General features: G+C 38.0%; 2 protein-coding genes across 2 annotated transcripts in view; one reads left to right on the top strand and one right to left on the bottom strand.

Annotated features, from left to right (window-relative positions):
- The first annotated feature begins 97 nt into the window (after positions 1-97).
- On the top strand, positions 98-14,183 carry bckdk (branched chain ketoacid dehydrogenase kinase). The gene is made up of 11 exons (XM_034889039.1): positions 98-503; positions 3,305-3,373; positions 3,497-3,607; positions 5,757-5,804; positions 8,114-8,233; positions 8,574-8,672; positions 9,376-9,449; positions 10,838-10,966; positions 12,117-12,206; positions 12,436-12,591; positions 12,876-14,183. The coding sequence occupies exons 1-11, from the start codon at positions 258-260 to the stop codon at positions 13,018-13,020; spliced, it is 1,287 nt and encodes a 428-aa protein (XP_034744930.1). The 5' UTR covers positions 98-257; the 3' UTR covers positions 13,021-14,183.
- A 9,198-nt stretch (positions 14,184-23,381) lies between these two features.
- Positions 23,382-27,797, bottom strand: part of orai2 (ORAI calcium release-activated calcium modulator 2) — a 6,800-nt gene continuing 2,384 nt past the window's right edge. The window contains exons 2-4 of the mRNA XM_034889041.1: positions 27,200-27,435; positions 24,609-26,094; positions 23,382-24,417 (exon numbers count right to left, since the gene is read on the bottom strand). Coding sequence (XP_034744932.1) covers positions 25,507-26,094; positions 27,200-27,430 — 819 coding nt within the window. The 5' untranslated portion in view covers positions 27,431-27,435 and the 3' untranslated portion in view covers positions 23,382-24,417; positions 24,609-25,506. The remainder of the gene's footprint in view (positions 24,418-24,608; positions 26,095-27,199; positions 27,436-27,797) is intronic.

Here is a 27,797-nt window from a genome sequence, read left to right as displayed (position 1 = left end):
ACAGTGACTTGTCGGTGTGGTTCGTCGCTCCGCCTCTAAATGACTGATTGGTTCACCTCTCATGTCGTCGCCCCAGATCTCTCGCCTACTGGCCAATGCGCACAAAGCCCTTCCTGTACCCTCTCTCTACTGTATTCATACGTAACGTGCCTTTGTGCACCATTACGACGCGACCCCAATGGCCTCGTTGCAACTCTAGAATATAGTGCTTATACGGGAACAGGACAGCCGTGATCACACACACAGCTCGTTTCCACATGCGTCCGGGACTGACAAGTATAGCGGCGGAGATGCTGAGCGGTGCTACCTGCAGGGCCGGGCCGAGGCTCGGCAGCTTCCTGCTGGACCCCCTCACCAAAACAGTGCCGCTGATGTCAAGCACGGGAAGCCGCAGATTGCGGTCCACGTCCTCGATGCAGGGGTTCTCAGAGATGGCAAGAGAGCGGTCGAAGACTGTTACGTCGTTTTACAACCAGTCCGCAATTGACGTTTCCGCAGAAAAGGTAATGAAGTGAGTTTTTTTTGCAGATGCTCCTTCCCGAACAGGGCAACGAGAGTAAGCTAGCTAGATGTTAGCAAGGTTTGTGTTGCGTTCATTAACACTGAAAAGACAAGTAAATGCGTATTTTCTCCTACATGGATGACCGATTCACTTAAAAGCTAACGTTAGCTGGCTAAATTAGCTACGTATATTACGCTGGGCCTACTCGGGAAAAACATTGACTTCTCTCTCCAACTTGCAGAAACTGGCACCAATAAAACACCTGCGATTATTGTACGCAGTTATGTAAATAATCTACATGTAAAGTAATGCTATATTAAATCAAAACACAAGTAACTACTTCATATTAGTTTGCCAGAAATTACAGTGTTAAGGGTGAAATTACATTTCTTTGAAAATCTCAGATTTCCTAGCCCGTTTATTTAGCGCTTACCGCTATTGACCGATTTTGTCCTGAGGACTTGAATGCAGCTCCATGAGAAAATTATGTTTAGCTATCGACATTCTTTAATCTTAAACGAAGTAACGCCATCATGTTAAATATTGCCAATAGCGGCCAATACAAAGCGGTCATTCGGTATTGCGTTAAAGCAATGCAGGAGAAGTTAAACTCAGTTAATTCAGCGTGCAAGCACTTGTATTTGTATTTACGGAAACGTCAACCATGGATAACTATCTCCTTGCCCACAAATCCGTCTACAAAGTCCACAGCAACCTCATTAAATAAAAGTGTTTTCCAGAGTCCTTATGCCTGGTGAGAAGATGGATGTTTCAATTGTGTGTCATATTATTTCCAGCTGTCTGTTATAGCTTATTAGCTTGTTACATTTTTTTTTTTTACTCAGTGTGGAGCAAACACAAACACACACACACACACACACATACACACACACACACACACACACACACACTGCAAGTATTTCTTCACAGTTAAATGAGGAAGGAATTTGCAGCTGCATGTTAAGTTCAAATCATAAAATGCCCCACTCTAACGTTGTAAGCTGAAATTGAAAAGAAAAGAAAAAAAAAAAAAAAAAAAAAAATATATATATATATATATATATATACACACACACACACACAAAATAATGTGCAAATTTAAGTGCATGTTGCCACTGATCTCAAAGACCACACACTGCAGCTGATAGTAGTCAGCTGCAGTGTTTTGTCTTGTGACTATAACGCTCAACAGTCCCACCCCTCCTCCAGAGACCTTTGGTTACATTTTCTCATTCATTTCTCCCATTGACGTCTGGAAGAATCAGTATATAAAGAGTTTTAGACCATGCCTTAGGTTAATCAGCTACCAGGTGACTCATAAACATATAACGTATGATTTTAAGTGAAAAACAAACAAACAAAAAAATCCCCCAAAAGTCACTGGTTCAGGACTGTTGCGCTCTATTGTCACACACTAACATGGTGCGGGGGTGGGGGTAGTCAACAGATGATAAAAGGGAAAGAGTAAGATTGCAGTGACATTGATGTGGATGCTCATGGATCTTTTCTCTTGAGCCACAATCGGGTCAGATTCCCCATGTGTACATTGTGTACTTGTACTTTTCAGAACTGCACAGAAGCATGTGAGACAGCTTTTTTACATAGTCATAACACTACCAAGTCTGGCTAGGCCACACAGCATTGTGGGAGAAAAATGCACTCTGGGTTATTGGCATTTCTTTAAAGCAACCACAATCATCTTGGGCGGTGCTAAGAACCTGATGGAGCCGCCGCTGTGAAATAGCCTCTGGAAGGGACTCGTTTTGGGTGGAACGTGCATGTTTAAAGGTTGTTTTAGTTGGGCAACAGAAAACTCAGGGTTTGTTCAGGACACCCCCGTCTGTCGCTAGCAATGATGATGCAGTGAATAGTGACGATTCTCTCCAACCAATCAGTAGTTTGCAGTTTTTCACGCCACCCTTTTGTATGGCTCGGAACCTCGACTGAGGCGCTACTAAAAAAAAAAAAGTACCTTTTAGCAGTTACCAGGGACTTTTTTTGCGTAATGGAAAACCAAAAAAGGCGAGATGAGGAGCTGGTTGAGTACCACGCAGTGGAAAAACTCCATGAAGTGCCTTTATGTCCAGACTGCAAATTACGGCCCTTATTTACACCAACTAGGACTGGGCATCAGCAATGGTTTTCCAGTTAAATTTTGCTTGGATATAAAATATATTCTCAGACAACTTATGCTTTGTGTAAATTGTACAAGCAAGAAGCAAACCTCAAATATTTTTCAAATGCACCCCCCCCCCCCCAAAAAGGGTAAATTCACCACATTTACAGACAGCATATGTAAAAGGGGATTTTATTAATTGACATCAGATCACTCAAACAAATTATTTTTTTCACCCAGCCATACTATTAACATGAGCTCTGATCCCAATGTGAGCCATGCTACCTCCATATTTGGTGTCGCTGATCCAAGCGAGACATTTTTACACTATAGCGTCATGTTAATGTGACCATTTGCAACATCATTGTCCTGTAGATGTAAAATTGTCTGTGGAATTGGTAATCTAATCTACTTGTTTGCTCGCAGCCAATCACCGCAAGCGTTCTTCGGTTAAATGCGATGTGTGAGTGGGCCACTATCACAGTACCGGCTGCTGCAGTGTCTGTATCCCTTTTAGGCTACTGGTATTGCTACATGTATTGTAATTGTTTTTATTTAAAATGATACCAGCCCTACTGTTAACACATGTGATTGTCTCTCCAATAGCAAAATAGACAGGTTTTTTCACAACGTGTGACCTGCAGCTGTAAATGTGTATGTGATCGTACGTGTTAATGTCTCCCCAGGCCTCAGTGCGACTGACCTTAGCAACCCTGCTGTATTCTGGGAAGTCTCCCGATGGACACCACGTCTTGGTAAATATTTCAGCCACATTGGGAAAACTGCCAAGTGTACCTTTTTAATGGGAAGCTCTTTGATCTCTGTGACTTTTTACTCACTTGCTTTTCTCAATCATATGTGTGTGCATGTGATCTCAGAGCAGTGCCAAGTACCTACACAAGGAGCTGCCTGTACGAATCTCCCATCGCATCAAGGGCTTCCGCAGTTTGCCCTTCATCATTGGCTGCAATCCCACAATTCTGCAAGTGGTAAGAACACAATTCTCAAGACACACTGCTCCTGGCTACAGTGTGGGAGTTGTACATGAAGCGAGGGAGTGTTGGCCATGCAGCAGATTCTACAATAAGAAAGTGACAATGGGGCCACATACCAGGAGTGTCATGGCTGAACTTTTAATGAAAGGAAGGGAATTCTACAAGAGCTTTCAAACAGGGAGGGGATAGGTAAAAGTCTGTCCCCAGCTTCGAACAACACAATAGCTATTTTACTTTTATGAGTAATCTGAATGATACAGACCCCTATTTAGTGTCTCACTGATGAAATATTGCAGTAGTTATATATTTGCGGTTTTAATAGCCGGGTGTCTGGCATAACATTTTGCCAGGAAAATAGCTGTATGCAGTTTCTTTCTCTATTGTACACACACACAAAACGGAACTATACACACAATTCTGAAAATGTGACGCTCATGCATACATAGACATGAGCTCATCAACAACATGACTCCAGGTCATAGAAATAGAAGAAGATTCAATTTATTTCTATTCTTCAGGTTGCTAAATTTCCCAGAATTCCGTTGTTTTCACAAGATTAAGATTAGATCGAATCAGAGTTTAGTAATACCAAGTTTAAACCGAGTAAATCCATGATAAAAATGAAGCCTACCTTTGTTTGCACAAATTAAAAACAAATTATGTTTTAGTAAAAACAGTGTCATTGATGTAAACCAAAATCAAATAGTTTATTGTGCTGTTGGGACTTAGTAAGGAGGCTACAAAAGAGGGTAAACCATTAATTTTTGCGTAATTTCTGTCCCTCAACAAAACATTACATAGTTTGCTAGATAGCTAAAAGCTCACTTAATTAGCCTGTAGCTATTCCTCAACAAAACATTACGTTGTTGGCTAGCTAGTTAACTAGTCAGTTAATTAGCCTGTAGCTATCCCACAACATAACATTACATTGTTGGCTAGCAAGTTTAAAAAGTCAGTTAATTAGCCTGTAGCTAAGTAGAAATTTGGGGGGGGGGTCGTCTCCTATTCTATGAACCAGCGATACGTACTACACTTGTTGTGTTAAATGCTGTTCTGCCAATGACGATTTCCAAACACTTCCTACTTGTGACACTTTTCATAGGGACTGGTTTCTTCAGGGGAAGGTCATTGCAATGACAACTGTCCACAGTGAAGTTTTTTGATTATCCAGAGCAACCCCAGGTTGCAGGGCACAGTTCATGGGAAGACACATTGTAGTTGAGTTCTTCCAATGCCATTTTGGACAAACAAAATTCCTTTAAACCCCCTTGTATGAAAGTGATGGCACAAGTCCCACACAGAGATTTCTCAGAACTTCAGCCAAAAAAGGGGCGCCTGGGTAGCTCACCTGGTAGAGCAGGTATCCATATATAGAGGTTTACTCTCTCGGTTAGACTCCGACCTGCGGCCCCTTTGTTGAATGTCATTCCTCCCCCCCCCTCCACCCCCCCTCCCCTTTTCATGTCTTCCGCTATCCTCTATAAATAAAGGCCTACAAAATTCCCCAAAAATAATCTTAAAATAAACTATTTGCACGCAGATTCACAAACAATGAAATGATATTAAAATCTGGATTTGTCAACTCGATCGTTAATCAATTATCTGTAACTACTTCTGCTATTCAGGGCAGCGGAAACGTGTTTCGTGAATCATGTTTCTTTTCTTTTCAGTGAGAGAGAACATTGTTTTCCCCAGCAGTAGCTTTGACCACCTCTCCATGTCTTGTTGATGAACTTTCACCTAGATTCCTTCCTTTCTGGAGCTCGTCTGTGCAGCTTACATAATGCGCCGCTCCTTTTGTACACCACCAGTTGTAATGTAGGACAGAGAAGTTTTACTTGCTCTATCAACTTTTCTATCAAAAGGAAAACAATACTCAAAGCTGATTTGGAGTTTTAACAGATAAACATCCAGATTAACTAAAGTTTAATGTAGTCCAGTCAGTAATACTCCAACTGTGGAACAAAGTTGTTGTTTTTATCCTGGGGAGGAGATGTTGAACTTTGTTTGGACGCATTCTGAAAATGTTCTGTAACATTAGCCACGTGTGACTCGTGCTGGTGATGCAATGCTTAATGGTTGGACCGACGTCACAGAAAATCTGTCTAACTACAGCCTCCACCTCTCCTGTGCTTTCTTGCAGCATGAACTGTACATCAGAGCCTACCATATGCTCAGTGACTTTCCCCCAGTAAGTCACACACACACACACACACACACACACACACACACACACACACACACACACACACACACACACACACACACACACACACACACACACACACAGGGTCACTTCATGCGGTTTTGCTCATGATCATAAAGAGGAAGTGTGAACATTTGTTGTCAAGACTTTTGATCTGCCTGCATGTAGCAGTCCCAGGATTGGTCGATCTGTTCACCACTGAGCCAATCCGCGTGTTGCTCTCGCTCATATTTCCATTACGTTTTTTTTTTAACTTTACTTTTACTTCATTACTCAGGTTTTAAATTTTTTTTTTTACAAAATGCGACTATGTACAGTGGGACAGAAAAGAAGAATGTTTTGCCTTTTTAAGTCCTGCGGAAACTATATTGATATCTAAAAAACCCAATATAAAATTGTCAATCATACATATTTTTCTTGATGGTTTCTACTGCAAATGTTGGAAAAACTAGTGGCCGAACATCATTTAGATGACGTTTTACGTTCGGATCCTTACACGTGTTCATTTTGCACTAAAGTTCTTAATAAATGAGAAAATAGTCTTCAAGTTTTCATGTTTTTGTTGCAGTTTTACCATTTCATGTAGACTTTATTAATTTACTGAATGACCAGATAACATGCCATACCAGTGTTTACCCTATAATTGTACAGGCCAGGCCAACAGGACCAAAAATAACGGCAAAATTCATTGCGTTTCCCCTGTATTCATTCTGCAGCAACGCACTGCCGTGAACCATGAACGAGGCAAGTGTCTGATTAGTTCACGTTTGTAACAGCAGGAAAGTCAAGGGTGTCATCTAAACTGCAACTGAAGTGAAGATAACCTTGTCGGTTCAGTGATGTTGTTTTGCTCTCAATGTTTTCTGTGAAGCTTGCTGGAACTGTAGCAATAGGATGTGGAGTGAGCACTGCACCAGACTCCATTTAAAAAACATAGCCTTTTAAATGCTACATTGTTTGTAAAGATATAACGGGAGTAATAGGCAAACCTGCTTTAAAAGTGCCAAATCATACAAAAATCAAGTGGTTCCTGTGGATTTAAAAAAAAGTAACTGATCAGACTTTAAAGTGTTCAATTGAGAGTGGCATTTGGTGTGGTGGTAGCCCCCCTCCGGACCCATCCACCAGGCTAAAGCAGTCAACCTAGGGGAACCGCTGTATATCGCTCAGCCCCAGGATGGATTGAGTTTCTGTAAACATGCACAGTGTGATATGTAAGCCAGGCTTCTTCAGTTATTTCTTGGTCGACAGTGACAGTAAACAGCCTAAGCCTTGTCTCTGTATTTAACTCTTTTCTAATTGTTGAGCTCTTGGAAGATATAAGTGTGTTCATTTGATCCAGTGTTACTATATGTACAACTGCAGACAATGCCAGACCTGCTGAACACGTTTTCTGTTCTGCACTCTAGAAGTTAGACTGTTTGATTTATCAGTCTGATCTGAGAAGTTGCCCTCCCGCTTTCAAGCCTAGCTAAAAAAAACATGACCTCTTGCATACATGTACAGGTATGCACGCTCATGCTTGATGTAGTTCAAGTTTTGTGATGCTGAGGAACAGAAAAACAGGCTCTTGTGACACCAGCGCGAGTGGACTATAACAGTTCTGAACTGTTATGTGGATTAAGAACATAAGGTCTTAAATTTGTAAGAACTGACTACACATGCTTTTTTGACTCTAGGATCTATAGCTAATAAAGGCTGACTAAACCACATTAAAAAGTGGGCGGAGAAACCTGTGTAGTAGGTATATTATAATGCATTAATGATGTACATAATGCATATTTCCACAGTACTAATTCCATAAATATAACAAAAGTATCTTTCTCTTTTCAACTTAAATACTGTTATGCTCATTAATTCAAGTAGCTTCTACTTCTCAGTGTCTTTTTATCATTGCTACTGTCAATGGAATTCAACCCTTTCTGCAGGCTTTTCACATTAAAAGCCAGAAAATGGGAGGGATAATGGTCTTTGATACGTCGAAAGGCCTTTGTTGTGAAACATCTGTGCAAGAAGTGGAGAGTTTCACCGATGGTTTGAGTAAAAACTTAAATATTTCTGTTCTTGTATCAGCGAGAGAAAGAAGGAGACAAAGTAAACACTCTATATGCTGAATCTGACAACAGGTTAACATCTAAGTGTTTCATTAACATCAAATTAGAACGGCAACAAAAAAATGGAAGCCTCTTAGTAAAACATATAAATATACTTAAAAGTAAATAAAAGGCCGGTATTATAAGAGCCTTATATCACATCTTAAAGAGTTGATTTGAAGTTTTCCTGTCCGTTTACAGATCAAGGATCAGGACGAGGAGGCCCATTTCTGTAAACTGGTGCAGCAGCTGCTGGACGACCACAAAGATGTGGTCACCATGCTGGCCCAGGGCTTCAGAGAGTGTCGCCGACACATCCAGGTAACAGCTGCACCTCCTACACTGCAGGATGGGCCCCATGTTGGAAAGGATTCCCTACAAATAATTTTGTAATGATAGCCTGTGTAGAGTATTTAATTGAGGACATTTCTATACTTTCATCAGTGTAATTTAAGGGTCCTTAAGCTGTTGCAAAGATTCTGTTACGGTACTAAATTCATGTCTTAAATTCTTGATTCAGATTTTTTGCTAATGAAATCTGGTCCTTGCTTTGCTACTAATCTGGTTTAAAATCAACACGGTCAGTTCATGTCTTAGAGTTGAGCTTTTAGAGCAGTTTTATTTGATGGGTTTCAGTAGCAGTTTTTTCCTGCTATTGCAGGACGAAGCGATCATCCGCAGCTTCCTGGATACAACACTGTGCTCTCGTCTGGGAATCCGAATGTTGGCCACGCACCACCTCGCCCTCCACGAGGACAATGTACGTCGGAGTGTTTCTGGGATTCAAACTTTGTTTAAACATTTGTCCTGTGTTGTTTCCCTGGAGCAGGATATGTGGTTAGCCGAGAGTTAGGGTTGTTTGTTGTCCAAGTATTCTACGTCACTGCCGCTAACGTTGGACTTTCCCCTTTTGTTCGTACAGCGTCTTGCATAAGTTTACACACCCATGCTAAAGTTGATTTAAAAAGAGGATTAAAAGAATTGATCTTAATGCCTTAATTAAAAAGATTTAGGAAGATCCAACCTTTTAAGGACACCAATTTTCTTTGTGAATAAATAATGTATTGTAAATAAATACATGTTCTTCCTTAAAATACAAGGAGCATAAGTATACACACTCCTATGCTAAATTCCCATAGAGGCAGGCAAAGGCAGGCCCGTCATCACACACCCTTCGTCATACTTAGAGATTGGCGTGATGGTGTGTTGCTATTTTAATTCCAAGGCCAAGGGAACTTTATCAGGATGCATAGTATCCTGATCCATGAATAACTGACCTTTTAATAATACATTTTTTTTAAAAGTGCTCTATAAATAGATTATTATTATTATTATTATTATTATTATTATTATTATTATTATTATTATTACAGATTGAGGGAAAACTACAGTCAGTTGTTTAAAAAATATATACAGATTCTTTGATTTAAGTGAAAAGTTTAATATTTGTGTTGTTGTTTCAGCCTGATTTTGTTGGGATGATATGCAGACGTCTCTCCCCGAAAAAGATTGTCGAGAAGTGGGTGGACTTTGCCAGGTAAGTGTTTATTTATCACCTTTTAGATGACTTTCCCCTTCTAAATGAGCACTTAGCTGGCCGAGAAAGGTCAAAGTTCAGCTGATAAACTCTCAGGAGCAAACTCGTTTCAGCGCCTAGAGCTGTGAATGAGATATGAGCTATCGTCCTTGTTTACCTTCTATAATCTTATCAAAATGACCTTTTTAGAGTCTGTGATTTTTAAAGAAAGGTCAAATAGAAAGCCCACACTTTGTGGACTAATAATCAGCTTGGAAACGATCCGTGTACCTGGTATTGTTTGGGGCAGTGTACAGCTGGGGAACACAATGAAAGTGGGGAGTATCTGGTAGAGTGAGGGAGAAGTGCGATAGAGTGCGGATCGGCCGGATTTTTCTGTCCGAGCCCGGCCCGCGTCCGACAGAGCAGTAACCGAACCCGACCCGAGCCCGACAGGCATTAAGATATTTCTGTCCGAGCCCGACCCTTGCCCGACACAATTAATATCGCATTTGTTTCTCATACTAATGACACATGTATGTTTGTTTGTGGGGAAAGCCCGCTTTTATTAACATCATATGTGGGGGATTATGTCAGTATATCTGAGTAAAATAAATACCTTGCTTAACCTGTAGGCCTATAAGCCGCCCCAATAAGAGATGTTCACTCACACATATACTGTACATGTTTAGGTTAATGCCTTGCTGCCACTGCTGAGAATGTAATACAATAGGTTTACTTGATATAGGCTAGCATCTTTTACAGACAAAGTAGCAAAGTGCTTCACATGATAAAAATTTGTAAAATACAGTAAGACCCTATTGCGCTGATGTGACCGAGCCCGACCCGAACCCGAGCAGTCTTTCTAAAAAATCTGTTCGAACCCGGCCCGGACTGTCGGGTCCCGTCGGGCTCGGGTCGGGTATCCATCCTCTAAAGTGCGAGAATGACGGGGATTAGCTTCGGACCGAGTAGCGACTCTAGAGTCCTAGCGGCAGAAACAAAGTGCCGCTCCTGTGCTTTCTGAACAAGGTGAGACATCTGTAGCAGGAAAAGTTAACCGTCTCCTTGATCTCATGTTGTTTATGGAGAAGGAGAACCAGGAATAGAGAAGGGGGGATTGCAATGCTGCCAACCAAAGCAATCACAGTTGTTGTGGTCTGCGACGTGTAGTTGTATGTCAGGCTACGGCGTAGGGTCTGTGTCTCCACATATCTAGCACCATCACTTTGGTCAAAATTGAATCCGTGCAATATTTTAGTTTATGACCAAATACCTGCAAAACAACTGACATCCCATCAGCCTCAGCTTTACTTTGCATTTAGTGCTAATTATCAAATGCTAACAAGCTAACACACTGTTTGTGGATGTGACCATGGTCAACATTAACTGTTCCTCCGGTCCACCAGGCGCCTGTGTGAGCACCAGTACGGTAACTCGCCCAGAGTGAGGATCAACGGACACGTAGCAGCTCGCTTCCCCTTCATCCCTCTGCCTCTGGATTACATCCTGCCTGAGCTCCTCAAAAATGCCATGAGGTAACCTCGCCACTCATACATACGGCACATGTCAGTGTTTATCCATCTCCTGTTGTTGAAAGACCTTGAGATCTAGAGATGGAAATCCCAGTCTAGCATTTTCTCTTTCTCAAGTTGGATAGAATGATAGTCAGTTCTTGGTACATCCCACAATTACATTACATTTATCTAGCTGACACTTCTATCTAGGTGAGGGGAAAAGAAACTTGGAAATCAGACGTATCACGCCACAGTTTTACCAGTGATTGACCTAAATATTTTCTGTTTATATGGTACTGCAGACAGTGAGTACGTCGAAACAGAATGAAAGCAGAAAATGCATGTTATGTTCTTTACAAATGAAATGAATGTCAGACTGACTGACATGTCATGTACATTCTTCTTAGAAAACATAGTTTTTAGAAATGTCTCATAATATTTATTGTCTCCAGAAGTGTATTGTTCATCTTTTTTTTTAAGGAAGGAAAAGAAAATCTCAATACTATTCAATCACAGTACTTCTAGAAGGGCAATACAAATCTAAAAGGTGCCCTTGTGTCATGAAATAATCTTATTGGGACAAAAGCATAGATGGTCCCAGCCTTACTTCTATCCAAAGAAACTTGCAATAAGTGCATTGATTCACACAGTCATGCGAGTACATACAATTTATCAAATGAGCCAAACTGCTTCAAGTGCTACATTTTACAAACAAGAAACAGACAGGGCCAGGGTGCAGTCTGACTAGGTGTGTTTTCAGTCTGCGACAGAATAACTGGAGGGTTTCTGCTGTGTTGAAGTCGCTTGGGACTTGGGAGCTCGTTCCACCACTGGGTAGTTAGGGCAGAATGTGGCATCATTCATCTTCCTTTGTGTCCTTTTTCAAAAGAACTATTAGTAAAAGTAGGTCAACTTTTGCAGTCATTTTTCTACCGTTCTCAGAAAGTGTAATAACGTGCTTCAAAATGAACTGTAATCGGTAAAAATGGCCTTCTTCATATTAATAATGGGTTTTGGCATCAGGTATGCGTCCTCATGGTTTATTATCCCCGCTGTCCCTGGCTAACTTGTCTGCAAGCTAGACTTGACCCTTGAGTCTTTTATGAAATGAGAGCACACTTTGCACACTGACCATTTACTCCCAATAACCTCTGTTTATGTGTCTCCTCAGGGCCACCATGGAAAGCCATCTGGACACCCCATACAACGTGCCTGATGTGGTCGTCACCATTGCCAATAATGACATTGATTTTGTCATCAGGTGAGCGTCCTAATGTGTGTACAATTGCTAGGGTTTAAAAGAAAAATATGTATTTATAAAGCAATAGTAAAGTTCCTTAGGGGGTATTGTCTGGAGAGGCCCTTCAAAGAATAAGCTCCAACACTTAACTCAAATCCTACGCCGTGGCTGCCATTAACTCCTTGCCTCAAGTATGAAAATACAAGTCAGTTAACTGTTAATAAATTATTATTATTTTTTTATCTTCAAGGATTTCAGACCGTGGCGGCGGCATTCCTCATAATATTATAGACAAGGTGATGGACTACCACTTCAGCACGGCTGAGGAGAGCGCACAGGATCCCCGCATGAGCAACTTCTTCAACAACATTACCAACAGTGGGAACCAGTCCAGCCCTATGCATGGGTGAGAAGTTAAAAGTGCAGAATGTACTTGTTTAGTTTTTTACAAATGTTGAGAAAATGGGGCTTAGAAATATGCTTTGTCCATTTTAAATCCAGCTCTGTGTCCTGCCAGTGTGGGCAGTGTGTTTAACTAAATGGTATGTTCCCACACAAAGACGACACAGAGCTGGATGGAAATTGGCAAAGTATCCCTTTTGCCTAAGTCTACATTAACAAAAACGGTACCAGGCGTTCTGGCATCGACAATTGATTTCTAAAAGTCTGTGTCTTTTTCTTCTTCTGCAGGTTTGGTTTTGGCTTGCCCACGTCCAGGGCCTACGCTGAGTACCTGGGCGGTTCTCTGTCCGTACAGTCTATGCAGGGCATCGGCACTGATGTCTACCTTCGTCTGCGCCACATTGACGGCAAAGGAGAGAGCTTCCGAGTGTAAAGCTTTGGTCATCCTCATAGATCCCAACCTGAGGAATCTGGCCATGCAGGAGTATAGCGCGTTCCCTACCAGGACGGCTGGCATGGACTACAGGACTTTGGTCCACAAAGTGATAGCCTACACACAGTATGTTGTCAGAAAACTCCCAAATTCACCAACCCCCTACTTGTTTTTTGTTTTGTTTTTGCCTTTCTGATTATAAGCTATGTTAGCTCTCAAGTTGATGATTTATAGTTGTTTTTTTTCCTCTGTGTTCTGTACACTGTGTCATGTTGTCTTGAAGAACAGGAGTATCCATTTTTGAATGTTTAGGTTATCGGGACAAACTGTGCATGATAGTGGACATTGACGTTAATGTGGAAGGAAGGAAAAGAAGCAAGAGCTTCAGTTTTAAAGAAGTTCATTTAGAAGTTTCATAGCGACTAAATAAGGACAGACATTTTGATAATTCAGTCTTTCAAATATGATTTCTGAGACACTCCGGCAATCCTGTCAAAATCTCCTCTAATGGCACAAAGCTGCTCACATGTTTCACCATGATCCATGTAGTCTGAATAACGGGATCCTTCCGGTAAATTATCAGCTGTTTGTATCTAAATCTAAGGTCTACAAGGGAAAACTGCAGTACACAAGTATAACTTAAGCGCTAAAGCATGTGCTGTAAAACCTCAACTCTTGACAAACCATAGTGATATTCTAAAAAAAAAATAAAAAAAAAAAAAAAACTTTTTAGTTTAGCTCAGAAAAAACAACAACTACCAAAACACTTAAAGCTCATTTAACATCTTTGTTCAGCAGTATTTTTGCGGAGCTCTCAGTCAGGGAAGCCAACCAAGTTGTTCAGTGGCCTTACTGTTTGACGCTAGTCCTTCGACCGCATGCCGACTTTTCTTCTCTTTATTTTGTTGCCTTTATTGGTTCACACAGATGTACCGTGTCAGTCAGCTTCGTTAGTTTGTTGTCAGATGTTGTTGGTCTTCGCACAAATTATAAATCCCCCCTCTAATGCTCAATACCAATCATAGCAGTTTTTATGTACTACGTACTTTCAGATTAACAATGTACCACAAAAGTATTGTCTTATTTTTTTCTGTTTTATTTGGCTTCATATCATTTCTTTTAGAAAGTGTGTCAGTTGTATGTCAAGTTTGCTGTCTATTCGAGAGAAAAAAATTGTATAAAAATACATTTCAAGGTGGGTCGACAACAGGGTTCCTGCACTGTTAACTCTGGAAGTTCAGATCAACTAAGCTTGCTAGACTTTTTTTTGGATTATGTCTTTAGACAACAAATGTCCATATAATGTTTGTTATTGTTATTTAAAAAAAAATAATTATTTTGAGTTTTGCTCTTTTTTTTCCAGCTAATTTTGAAATCTACCCCAGTTCCCCAACGACTAAAGGTCTCGGTATGCTTAAGAAATAATGACGACCGACCACTTCGAAAGAAAAAAGTGTTAATGCCTGTTACGTATGGCCACGAACCGGCCATGATCCCTCCCCCCCCCACGGCTGCATCCATTATCACTCTCAAAGGTTTGAACAAGATCTTTGTTTAAAGCATATTGAGTCACTGGATCATCAACAAGGATGGGATCCCTCACAGACCCCCCACGCATGAACACAACCAGCTTGTTTTTTGAGCCTGTCGTTTTAATACGTTCTCTCTTGTTATCAAACTTTTTTTTTTTTATATATATCTCATAATTTATCCCAAATCTGTCCAAGTTGGTGTCAGTCATTCCTCTCAACCTGAAAACTTACAAATGAGTACCACAAAAACCTCAGTTGTCTTCGAAGAGAAACTGATAGAACTGACAGAAAATCAAGTTTGGACCTCAAAATACTGAACCTAACATGTCTAGCAAACCCTGGCCTTTCTGAGTTTCCAGTTAGTTATGTAATGCAGTACAGAGATTAACCAAGAAGCCAAGAAGTATAGAAATCTGCCCAAATGATTAACCAACTTAAGCACTCCTCATATTTTGTTGAACATTCCCCAGTGGGCACCAGTTGTGAAGCAACAGATCAAATTTACACTTTTTATCTGTTGGGAGCATTTGTTATTATATTAGCTTATACTGCGTTTTTTATTAGAAAGGACATTGAGAATCTTGAGCTGTAATAAACAAGATGATTAGTCTATGAACTTTTGGAAACCATAAGAAGTTAGTATTCAAATTTATTTTTTAAAAAGGTTTTAAATTTAGTTTATTTGGTAAAGCAGTTTATTTCTTTTTACAACTTTTGATTTTGGACTGTTTTGAGCTTTAGAATCATAAACACCGTGTAGACTACCTAATGGAGAAAAGCCAGTGTTTTTGTCTTTTGAACATCTATCAAAAGTATAAGATTCTGAACTTCTTAATCTTACAATTTCAGTAACTGGCTCACTTGAATTTGCCCATACAAACAAAATGCTAAATTAGTTAGTACATATTCTTGTTCCTCAAAGCTTGTGAGACATTATGAAAACATAAGTGAACCATTTATTTAGGTCATAAGATATATTAAAACTGCAAAAATTTCATTTGTGAACGGCTTGTATTTATTTTGACATTGTATGAGACAAAATAAGCCCGTCTTATTCACAGTTCCAGAGCGATGGAGAATGGCCTGTATTATCTGTACTTGTGTTCTTGCTGAGACTGTATATGCATTCATGTGTTTATTGTGGCTTTGAAGGTTTTGAAGATGTAGTAAATATGTAGTGTATGCATGTAAAACAAAGGGGAGTTAACACCACATAGCTGCCAGACGCTGTTAAACTATGTATAGAGGGTTGTGTTCCTTTTGACAGACATTAAAAGGTAACCAGCGTTTTTCTGAGAATTTCTTCTATTCCAAAAATGTTTCTGGTCAAACTCTGGATCTGGCAGCCAGGCTGTAGAAGGAAATGTGTACTGTCTGCCCTCTGCTGGCGGATGAAGAGAAATGCATTATTTTAGTTTTTTGAAAGGGAAGAAGATGTACAACATATACGGTCATTTTATTTTCCATGTGTCTGATTTTGTCATTTTTGCAGATCAAAATGAGAATGAATAAAAAACAAAATCCTTTCAACATCATCTCCAGTACAAAGCCAAATATTGGAGTTATGTTACTGACTGTATGCTGCCATGGAGTGTTTTGTCTCTTAGACTGAAATTTTTCTTTGTTATTTAGGACTCTTTAGACATTAAATTTGACTTTGTTGGAAATGAACTCTTTATTTGGTCTTTTTATCTCATTTGTGATCCTTTTGTTGAATTTTTAGTTAGAAAAAATATGAAAGCAGTTTCATGAAAAGGTCATAGTATAGCAAGTCCTAGTTTGTCATAGAAAGCATAAAGATGTCCATAATATAGTATGAAAAAAAAAAATCTTTAAAAAGCCATAGTATAGTATATTAAAAGTCCTAGAATGTCAAAAAAGTCATTGTATAGTATGTCGAAAAAATTCATGGAAAAGTCATAGTGTAGTAAATCTATAAAAGTGATAGTGTAGTATGTTGGAAAAAAATCATAAACAAGTCATAGTATAGTATGTTGAAAAATCTTAGGGTCATAGTAAAGTCTGTCAAAAAATGTCATGGTATAGTATTTGTCCAAAAAAGTCTTAGTATAGAATGTCAAGGTCAGAAAAACGGTATGTATAGTATGTTGATAGAAATCATAAAAAAGTTCTAGTATAGTTTGTCAAAAAAACGTTTTAAAAGAAAGTAATAGTATACTACGTCGAAAAGTCATTAAAAATCGTAGTATAGTATGTTGAAAAAGCCATATAATAGTATGTCCAAAAAAGTCATAATATACTATGTTGAAGAAAGTTGGAAAAAAAGATATAGTATACAATGTTAAAATAAGCCATGAAATACCCATGGTATAGTATTTAGGAAAAAGTCATAGTATAGTGTGTCTAAAAAGTTATGCTATTGTATGTTGAAAAATTGAAAAATTCCAAGTCTAGTAAGTCAAAAAAAGGATAAAAAGTCATAGTATAGTATGTTAAATCTTTATTTTACCGACTCATTGCATCGGGCCTATTTTTCAACATACTATACTGTCTTTTTTCACAACTTTTTGCGACATACTATGACTTTGTTTTGACATACTGTACTATGACTATTTGATGATTTTTCAAAATACTATACTATGATTTTTATGATTTTTTTTGACATGCTATACTATGACTTTCTCATGAATTTTTTTTGACATACTATACCATTACCTTTTTATGATTTTTTCAACATACTATGCGATGACTTTTTTCAACATCCAATTCTATTCATTTTTTATGACTTTTTTCAACATACTAAACTATGATTTTATTTTACATACTATACTATGACCTTTTATGATTTTTTTGACATAGTATGCCACCACTTTTTTATGATGGTTTTCAACATACTGTACCAGGACTTTTTTATGACTATGTCCAACATACTATAATGACTTTCTTTTGACTTCTTTTGACATTTTATGACTTTTTGACATAATATACTAGGACTTTTTATGCTTTTTTCTACATACAACACTACCTTTTTTTTTATTTTTTTATTTTTTCAACTTACAATACTATTGCTTTTTAAGACTTTTTTTGACATGGTATACTGTGACCTTTCATGATTTTTTAAGACTTTTTATGATTGTTTTGACATAGTTTGCTACTACTTTTTTATGATTGTTTTCCAACATACTATTCCATGACTTTTTATGATTTTCTTGAAATACTGTAGTATGACTTTTTTCAACGGACTACACTGTCTTTTTTATAATTATTTGCGATATACTATAACTTTGTTTTGACGTACTATACTGTGACTTTTTGATGTTAGTTATTCAACATACTATACTATGACTTTTTTTGACATACTATACTGACTCTTTTTTCGACTTACTATACTATTACCTTTTTTTTTATTTACTATACTATTACCTTTTTATGAGTTTTTTTGCAATACTATACCATGATGTTGTGATTATTTTTTCAACATACTGTATTGTGACTTTTTATTGACGTACTATACTATGACTTTTTGATGACTTTTTTGACATACTATACTATGACATTTTTTTGACATACTATACTATAGTCTTTTAATATGTCTTTTTTTATGACTTTTTCAACATTCAAATCTTGACTTTGTCATGATTGTTTTGACATGCTAAACTATTACCTTTTTGACGTACTATACTATGACTTTCTTATGACTTTTTTTGCAATACAATGCTGTACCATACAACTACCTTTAAATAATTTCTTTAACATACTAAACTATGAATTTTTGATGATTTTTTCAAAATACTATACTACTGCTTTTTATGACTTTTTTCAACATATCATACTGACTCTTTTTTTGACTTAATTCGACTATTACTTTTTATGATTTTTTCAACATACAATACTATTACTTTTTTATGATTTTTTCGACATACTGTACCATGACTTTTTAATGATTGTTTCCAACATACTATACTATGACTTGTTGAAGATTTTTTCGACATACTGTTCTATGATATTTTTATGACTTTGTACGATTTTTTTGAAATGCCATAGTGTGACTCTTTTCAACACACTGTCGCGCTCATAGGGCGGGGGTGTGGCTGTCCCCGTCGGCCGATCCCTTTCCTTCACCTGCTTGCTGTCCCCCCTGCACGCCGCCCCGCAGACGGCTCCTGTGCGCGCCCTGTTCGGCAGCCCGCACGTGACTGCGCGCGCCTGCTCGGCTAGGTGAACTGAATCGGGCAATCAGACGCTCGCGCCTGGTTTAATCAACGTTATAAACACGCGCATCAGTCATTTGACTGAGAAGACGGCAGAAGCATCCACTGTGAGGAATTGGGACGTTGATTGTGACGGGCTGTCGGTAAGCTCACGTGGACTCTAATTTGGTTGGTTATGTGTGTTGTTTAATTGATTAGGTTGTTGTTGTGGGTAAAAAGTTGTCACTGCGTTAAATTGAAATACCTTTTGTATAGGTAAAGGAAGTAAGACCCACCATGTAAAGTAATGACTAGGTTTGCTACTGTTTATTTGGAAACATTTGTTAGTTAATACTTTACCTGATTTAAATATACTCATAAGTTAAATACCTTATCCAAATTGGTTAAAATAACTGTTTAATTATTTTTTATTTCTTTTGTGTTTTATATGTGTTTTTTTTTTTACCTACCACTATACCACTATACCGCTGTATCCTGTTTACCTGTACCGACGTGGTACCTGATTAACTGGTCAAAATAAAATATACTGGGAGGGAAATCCGAAGTCTGGTTCTTCAAGTGTGGACAAGAAACACTTGACAACGCACTATGCTGTGTCTTTTTTTTATAACTTTTTGCGACATGCTATGACTTCGTTTCGACATACTACTTTTTTTTTTCCTACATACAATACTACAGCTTTTTTATTTTATCCAACAGACTTTTTGGGACATACTATACTATTACCTTTTTATGACTTTTTTGACATAGTATACCGTGACTTTGTTTCGACATACAATACTATTCCTTTTTTATGACTTATTTCAACATACTATACTATGATGTGTTTCAATGTACTATCTATACCATGACGTTTTTTGACATACTATACGATGACTTTTTGGACTTACTATTCTATGAATTTCTTATAATTCTTTTGACATACTATACTATGACATATTTTTGACATACGATGTCTTTTTTTTTATGACTATATCAACATACAAATCTTGACTTTGTCATTGTTTTGACATACTAAACTACTACCTTTTTCAATATACTATGACTTTTCTATGACTTTTTTTGACATACTATGACTTCGTTTCGACATACAATACTATTCCTTTTTTATGACTTATTTTAACATACTATGCTATGACGTGTTTCAGTGTACTTACTATACCATGACATTTTTTGACATACTATACTATGACTTTTTTCAACATACTATATTATGAGTTTTTTCTCGACATACTATACTATGACTTTCTTATGACTTTTTTTTGACTTACTATACTATTACCTTTTTTATGATTTTTTTTGACATACTATACCATGACTTTGTTTTGACATACAATACTATGACGTGTTTCAATGTACTATCTATACCATGACGTTTTGACATACTATACTATGGCTTTTTATGACTTTTTATTGACATACTATACAATGAGTTTTTGGACTTACTATACTATGAATTTCTTATAATTCTTTTGACATACTATACTATGACATATTTTTGACATACTATGTCTTTTTTTATGACTTTTTCAACATACAAATCTTGACTTTGTCATTGTTTTGACATACTAAACTACTACCTTTTTCAATATACTATGACTTTTCTATGACTTTTTTTGACATACTATACAATGACTTCGTTTCGACATACAATACTATTCCTTTTTTATGACTTATTTCGACATACTTTGCTATGACATGTTTCAATGTACTAACTATACCATGACGTTTTTTGACATACAATACTCTGACTTTTTATGATTTTTTTTGACATACTTTACTATGACTTTGTTTCGACATACAATACTATTCCTTTTTTATGACTTATTTTGATATACTATGCTATGACGTGTTTCAGTGTACTAACTATACCATGACTTTTTTCGACATACTATGCTATGACTTTTTGATGACTTTTTGGACTTACTATACTATGAATTTCTTATAATTCTTTTGACATACTATACTAAGACATATTTTTGACATACTATACTATGTCTTTTTTTTTAATGACTTTTTCAACATACAAATCTTAACTTTGTCATTGTTTTGACATACTAAACTATTACCTTTTTCAACATACTATACTATGACTTTTTTTTGACATACTATACAATGACTTTTTTACACTATTACCGTTTTTATGTGTTTTTTCGACATACTATACTATGATGTTTTGATGATTTTTTTCAACATACTGTACTGTGAGTTTTTAAAAACTTTTTTTGACATACTATACTATGACTTTTAATGACTTTTTTTGACACACTGTGACTTTTTGGGATTACAATACTATGAATTTCTTATTGTTATGACATACTATACTATGACATATTTTTGACATACTATACTATGTCTTTTTTTATGACTTTTTCAACATACAAATATTGACTTTGTCATTGTTTTGACATACTAAACTATTACCTTTTTCAACATACTATACCATGACTTTCTTATGACTTTTCTTTGACATACTATACTGACTCTTTTTTTTGACTCACTATACTATTACCTTTTATGAGTTTTTTCGACATACTATACCATGATGTTTTGATGATTTTTTCAACATACTGTACTGTGACTTTTTATTGACGTACTACACGATGAATTTTTATGACTTTTTTCGACATACTATACTATGACTTTTTTATGACTTATTTCGACATACTTTAACAATGACGTGTTTCAATGGACTAACTGTACCATGACGTTTTTTGACATACTATACTATAACTTTTTTTGACATACTTCGACATACTATACTATGACATATTTTTGACATAATATGTCTTTTTTTTTCATGACTTTCAACATACAAATCTTGACTTTGGCATTGTTTTGACATACTAAACTACTACCTTTTTCAATATACTATGACTTTTCAATGACTTTTTTTGACATACCATACTATGACTTCGTTTCGACATACAATACTATTCCTTTTTTATGACTTATTTTGACATACTATGCTATGACGTGTTTCAATGTACTAACTATACCATGACTTTTTTTTTAAACATACTACACTATGACTTTTTTTCTGGACATACAATACTATTCCTTTTTTATGACTTATTTTGACATGCTATGATGTGTTTCAATGGACTAACTATACATGACGTTTTTTGACATAATATACTATGACTTTCTTATGACTTTTTTTTACATACTATACTGACTCTACTATTCCTTTTTTATGACTTATTTTGACATGCTATGACGTGTTTCAATGTACTAACCATACCATGACGTTTTTTGACTTTGACATACTATGACTTTTTGGACTAACTATACTATGAATTTCTTACGTTTTTTTTGACATACTATGACTTTTTTGGACATACAATACTATGTCTTTTTTATGACTTTTTCGACATACAAAACTTGACTTTGTCATGATTGTTTTGACATACTAAACTATGACTTTTTTCAACGTACTATACTATTACCCTTATGATTTTTTTCGACATACTGTACTATGACTTTTTATGATTTCTTTTTTTTTAAACATACTATGCTTTTCTTATGATTGTTTTCAACACACTATACTATGACTTTTTCATGACTATTTCCGACATACTATACTGACTTTGTTTTGTTACTTGTGACATTTTATGACTTTTCGACATAATATACTATGGCTTTTTTATGACTTCTTTCTACATATGACTTTTTCTGACTTACTGTACTACCTTTTTATGATTTGTTTTCAACATACTATACTGTGACTTTTTTCTATATACTAGCTATAATATGACTTTTCATGATTTTGTTTGACATACACTACTATTGCTTTTTATTACTTTTTCGACATCTATGACTTTGACTTTTTTTGACTTACTATACTATTGCCTTTTTATGATTTATTTACCATACTATACCATGACTTTTTTTCAACATACAATTCATTTTTTAGACTTACTATACTATGAACCTTTATGATTTTTTTTTTTGACATACTATGCTATGACGTTTTTATGACTTTTTCAATATACTAACTATACTGACTTTTTATGAGTTTTTTTGACAGACTATACTATGTCTTTATGCCTTTTTAACATACCATAACTTTTTTCGACATACTGTAATACGACTTTTTTTTCATATACTTTGACTTTTATCACATTAAGTCATTATTCTTGGCAAAGGGGATATGTCTGGCTTCACAACACCTAATGCAAAAAATGTATCATGCATTTGAATCACTGAGACTGGTTATAGACACACAAGAGACAATGAGAACTTTCACATTGTTTTATTTTAGAAGTCTGTGGCAGGTTGTGAATTTCCTCTTCAAACTCGGGTCTCCATGACCTCTGCAGTATTCATTTAAGAAGCACAAATGCAAGAAACACAAGACAAAGCAAGATGTTCTCTGATAAGAACCCAGACACTCGCTCACTGTACAACTACAAGTGCACTTCTGTCTCTTCTGAGAATCAAGAAACAAACTGAGCAACACTTTGGTCAGTCATTTTTTTTGGAATGTGATTGGAACATTTTCTTTTTTTTAAACACAGTAAATAGACTGGTGAGCGTAAAAGCTCTGACACACCAACCCGACGGCCGACTGAAGGCAGAAAAGGCAGTCGGACTGACCATTCGGCTCCCGTCGGTCAAAACAGTGCCTCGGAACACACCGAAGCTACGGCAACAAGTGGGTCTGGCTTCTCCTGAATTTCAAAACCGACCAGAATGGCGTCTCGTTCGGAATACGATCTCGTATTTTAATATAATAGTTTACCGAAACCTGTTTCTGAAACATTTTTAAGTGAGAAATAGGCCACACAGTTGCTGAATCTGTCTGACCTAAAAAAAAAACGATTTTCTTCAGATTTTGCGTGGTGTTCGTCACGCTCATCCTGCTCGTCATTTCCAGTAAGTGTTTTCTCCGACCTCGCCAGACTGTCCAACGGCCGATAATCGGGTTGGTGAGTCGAGCCTTTAACCCACACTTACTGAAAGCTCTCCAGTATTTTCTTCATATCTGAAGGTCTCAACATGTGCTCTGTGACTGGTCTCACTTCCATCCACATCCAACTGAACATTAGGGTTGAGTCTGCAATTCTTATCAAATACACTTTTTGGCAAATTCCGTGAGTATCTCCTCATGGTCTGTACTGTATTTGCAATGTCCGGTGTTCATACCCAGGCCTGGCTCTGTAAATGGGGAACAAATGAAGTGGCTTGGTCTGAGCCACACACTATTCCAGCGTGCTTGTGCACAGGACAGGGGAATGGGCATGGATGTGTAACGGGAAAAGCAGTGGGAGCGAGAGGGCCGTAAAAAAGGAGCGCTGGTGGGATGTTGGTTCTTAAGTAAACAACTTATGTTACTTGGTATTTATGTGTGTGTTGAGTTCAAAAATCTATCTCCAGAATCGCAGACTCCACCTGTAATCTTCATTGGTTTAAGCTTTGTCTTGACTACATTTCCAGCAAAAAATATCTGCTTGGGTTGATGACCTTTAGCAAAACAGCAGTTCATAAAAGGCAATCACTCTGTAAGGCAGAACTATGTTTGGACAGTAACACATTCATATACAAGAATTTTGAGCAGCATCGGTTTGTAGAATCGATTAGCTGACACCTTTTACACAGCCGCCATGGTCTTTGCAAAGACAACAAAAGCTTTCTGAAGGAGGAAACTTATGTTCGGGCTTGTCTGAGATGTTGGATGTAAAAACACAGACCTCCCGTGTGGCCGGGATAGCTCAGTTGGTAGAGCAGGCGCACATATACAGAGGATTATTCCTCGAAGTGGCAGCTGTGAGTTTGACTCCGCCCTTTCCTCCATGTCATTCCCTTTTTCATGTCTTCATCGGTCCTGAAGAATTAAAAGGCCTAAAATGCCCCCAAAAAATAAATAACAAAAACACAAGACCTCCCAAGAATTTCAATGCAAAACATTTTAAGACTTTACAGAAGCCCTCAATCAGTCAACCATAGACCAAGCACCTTGCACTGTAATGCATGCCACTTTACAGTGAAAACAACAAGCTTAGTTTTATGAATAATATAATCCAGACTGAGTTGAAGGTTTAGTGGAAACAGTGAGACCTGCACTCACTATGGAACAGGGTTGGGGTTCAAATCTCTTATTGAGTCCAGTTAGCATTAAACATTTGCAAGGAACTAGATTTATAAATAACTAAATCTCAAAGTATCAGATCTGTAATCAGCTTCTGATCCTGAATCCTGTTCTTCTTTCTCTAAAAAACAAATCTTTGGCTGAGCACAGAAACCAGCTTACAGTGACCACAATAACCAGACAAGTCAAGTTACATATTTTGGCATTAGGGCAAGATATTTATGGCATTTACTGTTTCCTCTGTCGAGAATGATGGCAGCTCTTTGCTAGCGAGGCGTGAGGGGAGATATAAGCTCCAATAAGAGATTTGTTAGCCTCACAGTGAATCCAGGTATTTTGCCAAGATGGAACCAGATCCAAAATGGAACCCGCTTTCGACACCACACCCTACCATTAAAAATAGACATGGCACAAAAAAAAAATGGCACACAGAACATAATAGCCCTTTTTCTGTAAACCTTTTACATTATCCTTGAGCGAGTCATAGAACAGATCTAAAACAGACACAAGGTCCTACAACGCATCTTAAGAATAAAGTAGCACTCTGACGTGTACTGGCTGTCTGTGCTGCAAAGTGAAGAGCTTTAAAGCTCGCTGCCTATGAGCAAGGCATTAACAATGACCAGGACAACTTTCAGAGAGAAGATACATGATGACACACAGAGGGACATCCTGAAGGCTGCTTATGTATTCACACAGTCTGAAGGCCTCTCTCGTGGCCGTCTAGCTGTACCTTTATCTTGTGCAGTTCCTCGATCTCCTGGTGGTGACGCTCCGTCTTGTGGCCCACCAGAGAGCGGTAGAAGTGAACGGCGAACACCACAAAAATCACCCCCACTGGGACCATGATGATGGTGGATGCCAGCGCAGCCTGCCAGCCACTGTTCCGTGATTCAGTTGGGGGCGTCGTAGGCTTGGCGCCGGCGGTGACTGTAGTGGTGCAGCAGGCGGTTACCCTTTTGGCCCCGCCGGAGTCTACAGGCAGGAACTTGATCCAGCAGAGGAGCACCACCTCGGCTAAAAACAACAGGATCCCCAGGGCAGTGGAGAAGCCCCAGGCCAGCTCGATGAAGTAGTGCATGCGCTCGTGGGGTGACTCGCTGACCGAGTTGAGGTTGTGGATGTTGCTGACGGCCTCCACGTTGGGCAGGATGCAGGTGCTGATCAACAGGGCGAAGAGGTGCACCGCCACCAGCACGGTGGTGCACACGCTGAAGGCAATGAGGAGCACAGGAGGGTAGCTGTACTGCATCTCCAGCTGCACCTCCACCATGGCCACCTACAACACGTTGACAGGGAAACGGATAACCAGGGTGCTATTGGACTGGGCGATATGGAGATAATGAAATATCACAACATTTTTGAACATCTTGATCTAATCTAAGACGATATCTAGTCTCATATCACGATATCATGATATTTAGTCTCATATCACCGTATCTACATCATGATATGTAATCTCATATAACGATATCGATATATTGCCAGCGCTAGGTCCCTATATCGATGTTTATGTCAGAACAGGATAATGCTCACACTAGGATACAGTGCACGGAGACAAAGCCAGTCATTTTCTAACTCTTCTGATGAAGAGCCATCTCATCCCACTCATATCAACATCTTGAGACCTTGACATGTGAATTAGAGCTGAAAAAAATGCCCTATACTTTCATCCAAAGCGGTCGCTAGAATCAACACACTGAAAGTTACAAACAGCGTGTGTGTGTGTGTGTGTGTGTGTGTGTGTGTGTGTGTGTTAGTTTCTTCACTCCTCTATGACAGTAAACTGAATAGATTTGAGTTGCGGAAAATACAATACATTTGAGGACGGGATTTGGGAAACACTGATTGACATTGTTCACCATTTTATAGATAGATAGATAGATATTTACTGGTAACTTAAATCCAAAATACAAACTATAAGCTTTAAAGGAGCTCTTTAGCAGTCAACGCTGAAATCTTTGGAGTGCAAACAAAAACTGAAGACTAGTTCCTGCCGACAGCTGTACTTCCATGTGACGTGGTTAAGCAAGATTTTTGATATTGAAACTGTTGTGTATTTTCGGCTACTGTCAGATCTGTAGATGAGATACACTCGATGGATTGTGGGTAACTTTAGCTTCCGTGGTTGGTGTGAGCAATGCTGCTGTAAAGACAAGCTGTTGGGCTAGTAAATGGTTAGTGTTCCACCGTAGTGGGTTATGATTGTTAAACCTAATCACGTCAACGAGTGAGAATATAAAAGAGATGAATGAAAAATATGAGCTGCCCGGAAAGCAGCACTAAAAACTTCTCGTAGAATGAAACATAAAAAACATGCAGTCATGTCCTTAAAGAGGTTGTGATTCACTGAAGCTGCTAAAAAAAAGTTGGATCTAACTGACCATTGCAAACCCAGAGAGCAGTGCAGAGGTCCTGCTAGAGGCCTTCAGCTTGGCCCGGCTCAGGTAGAGTTTCCTCCAGGACAGGGCCTGCACCGAGTGGTGGTTGGAGCTGACCAGCTCCAGGTAACTGCGTCTCACCCAGTCCCTGTAGTCCATCCCCCCGCTGCCTGAAGCCCGCTCTGAGACCCCTGGGGCCGGGGACCCCATCGGCACGTTCAGCTCACTGCTCATAGCACCTGGTGGGTATAAAGGAGAGGGATGGACATGACAACACTAGGAACTATAATTTAATAAAAAAACAACCTTCAATTATCTTTTCCCAAAAGTTATTACTTTAACTGTCTATGTTACGTATATCAGAGTGAGATAAATGGAACTAAACAGGCTTTCCACCAGTTAAAGATTTAATGCCAAAAAGCATCGTTACCACAGAGAAATAATTTACCAAACACAAATTTCCTTCATTTTGTGCTAAGTTTATATTATGTATGTTAAAAGATTGTAACAGTTACAACTTTTTTTAAAAACTACCTTTATTTGGATTGATGCTTTATTATTCTCATTATAGTTCCCGTTGTATTCATACATATATATATAT

Source organism: Etheostoma cragini, chromosome 13, assembly GCF_013103735.1.
Source record: "Etheostoma cragini isolate CJK2018 chromosome 13, CSU_Ecrag_1.0, whole genome shotgun sequence".
Lineage (NCBI taxonomy): Eukaryota > Metazoa > Chordata > Actinopteri > Perciformes > Percidae > Etheostoma > Etheostoma cragini.
Note: the sequence above shows the minus strand (reverse complement) of the source record. Positions and strands in the feature narration are given on the sequence as shown.

Excerpts from the sequence above, each read along its gene's own strand:
- bckdk (XM_034889039.1), top strand. The coding sequence starts at position 258 with ATGCGTCCGGGACTGACAAGTATAGCGGCGGAGATGCTGAGCGGTGCT. Across the intron at positions 9,450-10,837 it reads AAGTGGGTGGACTTTGCCAG|GCGCCTGTGTGAGCACCAGT; the intron begins GTAAGTGTTTAT and ends CCGGTCCACCAG. Across the intron at positions 10,967-12,116 it reads CTCCTCAAAAATGCCATGAG|GGCCACCATGGAAAGCCATC; the intron begins GTAACCTCGCCA and ends GTGTCTCCTCAG.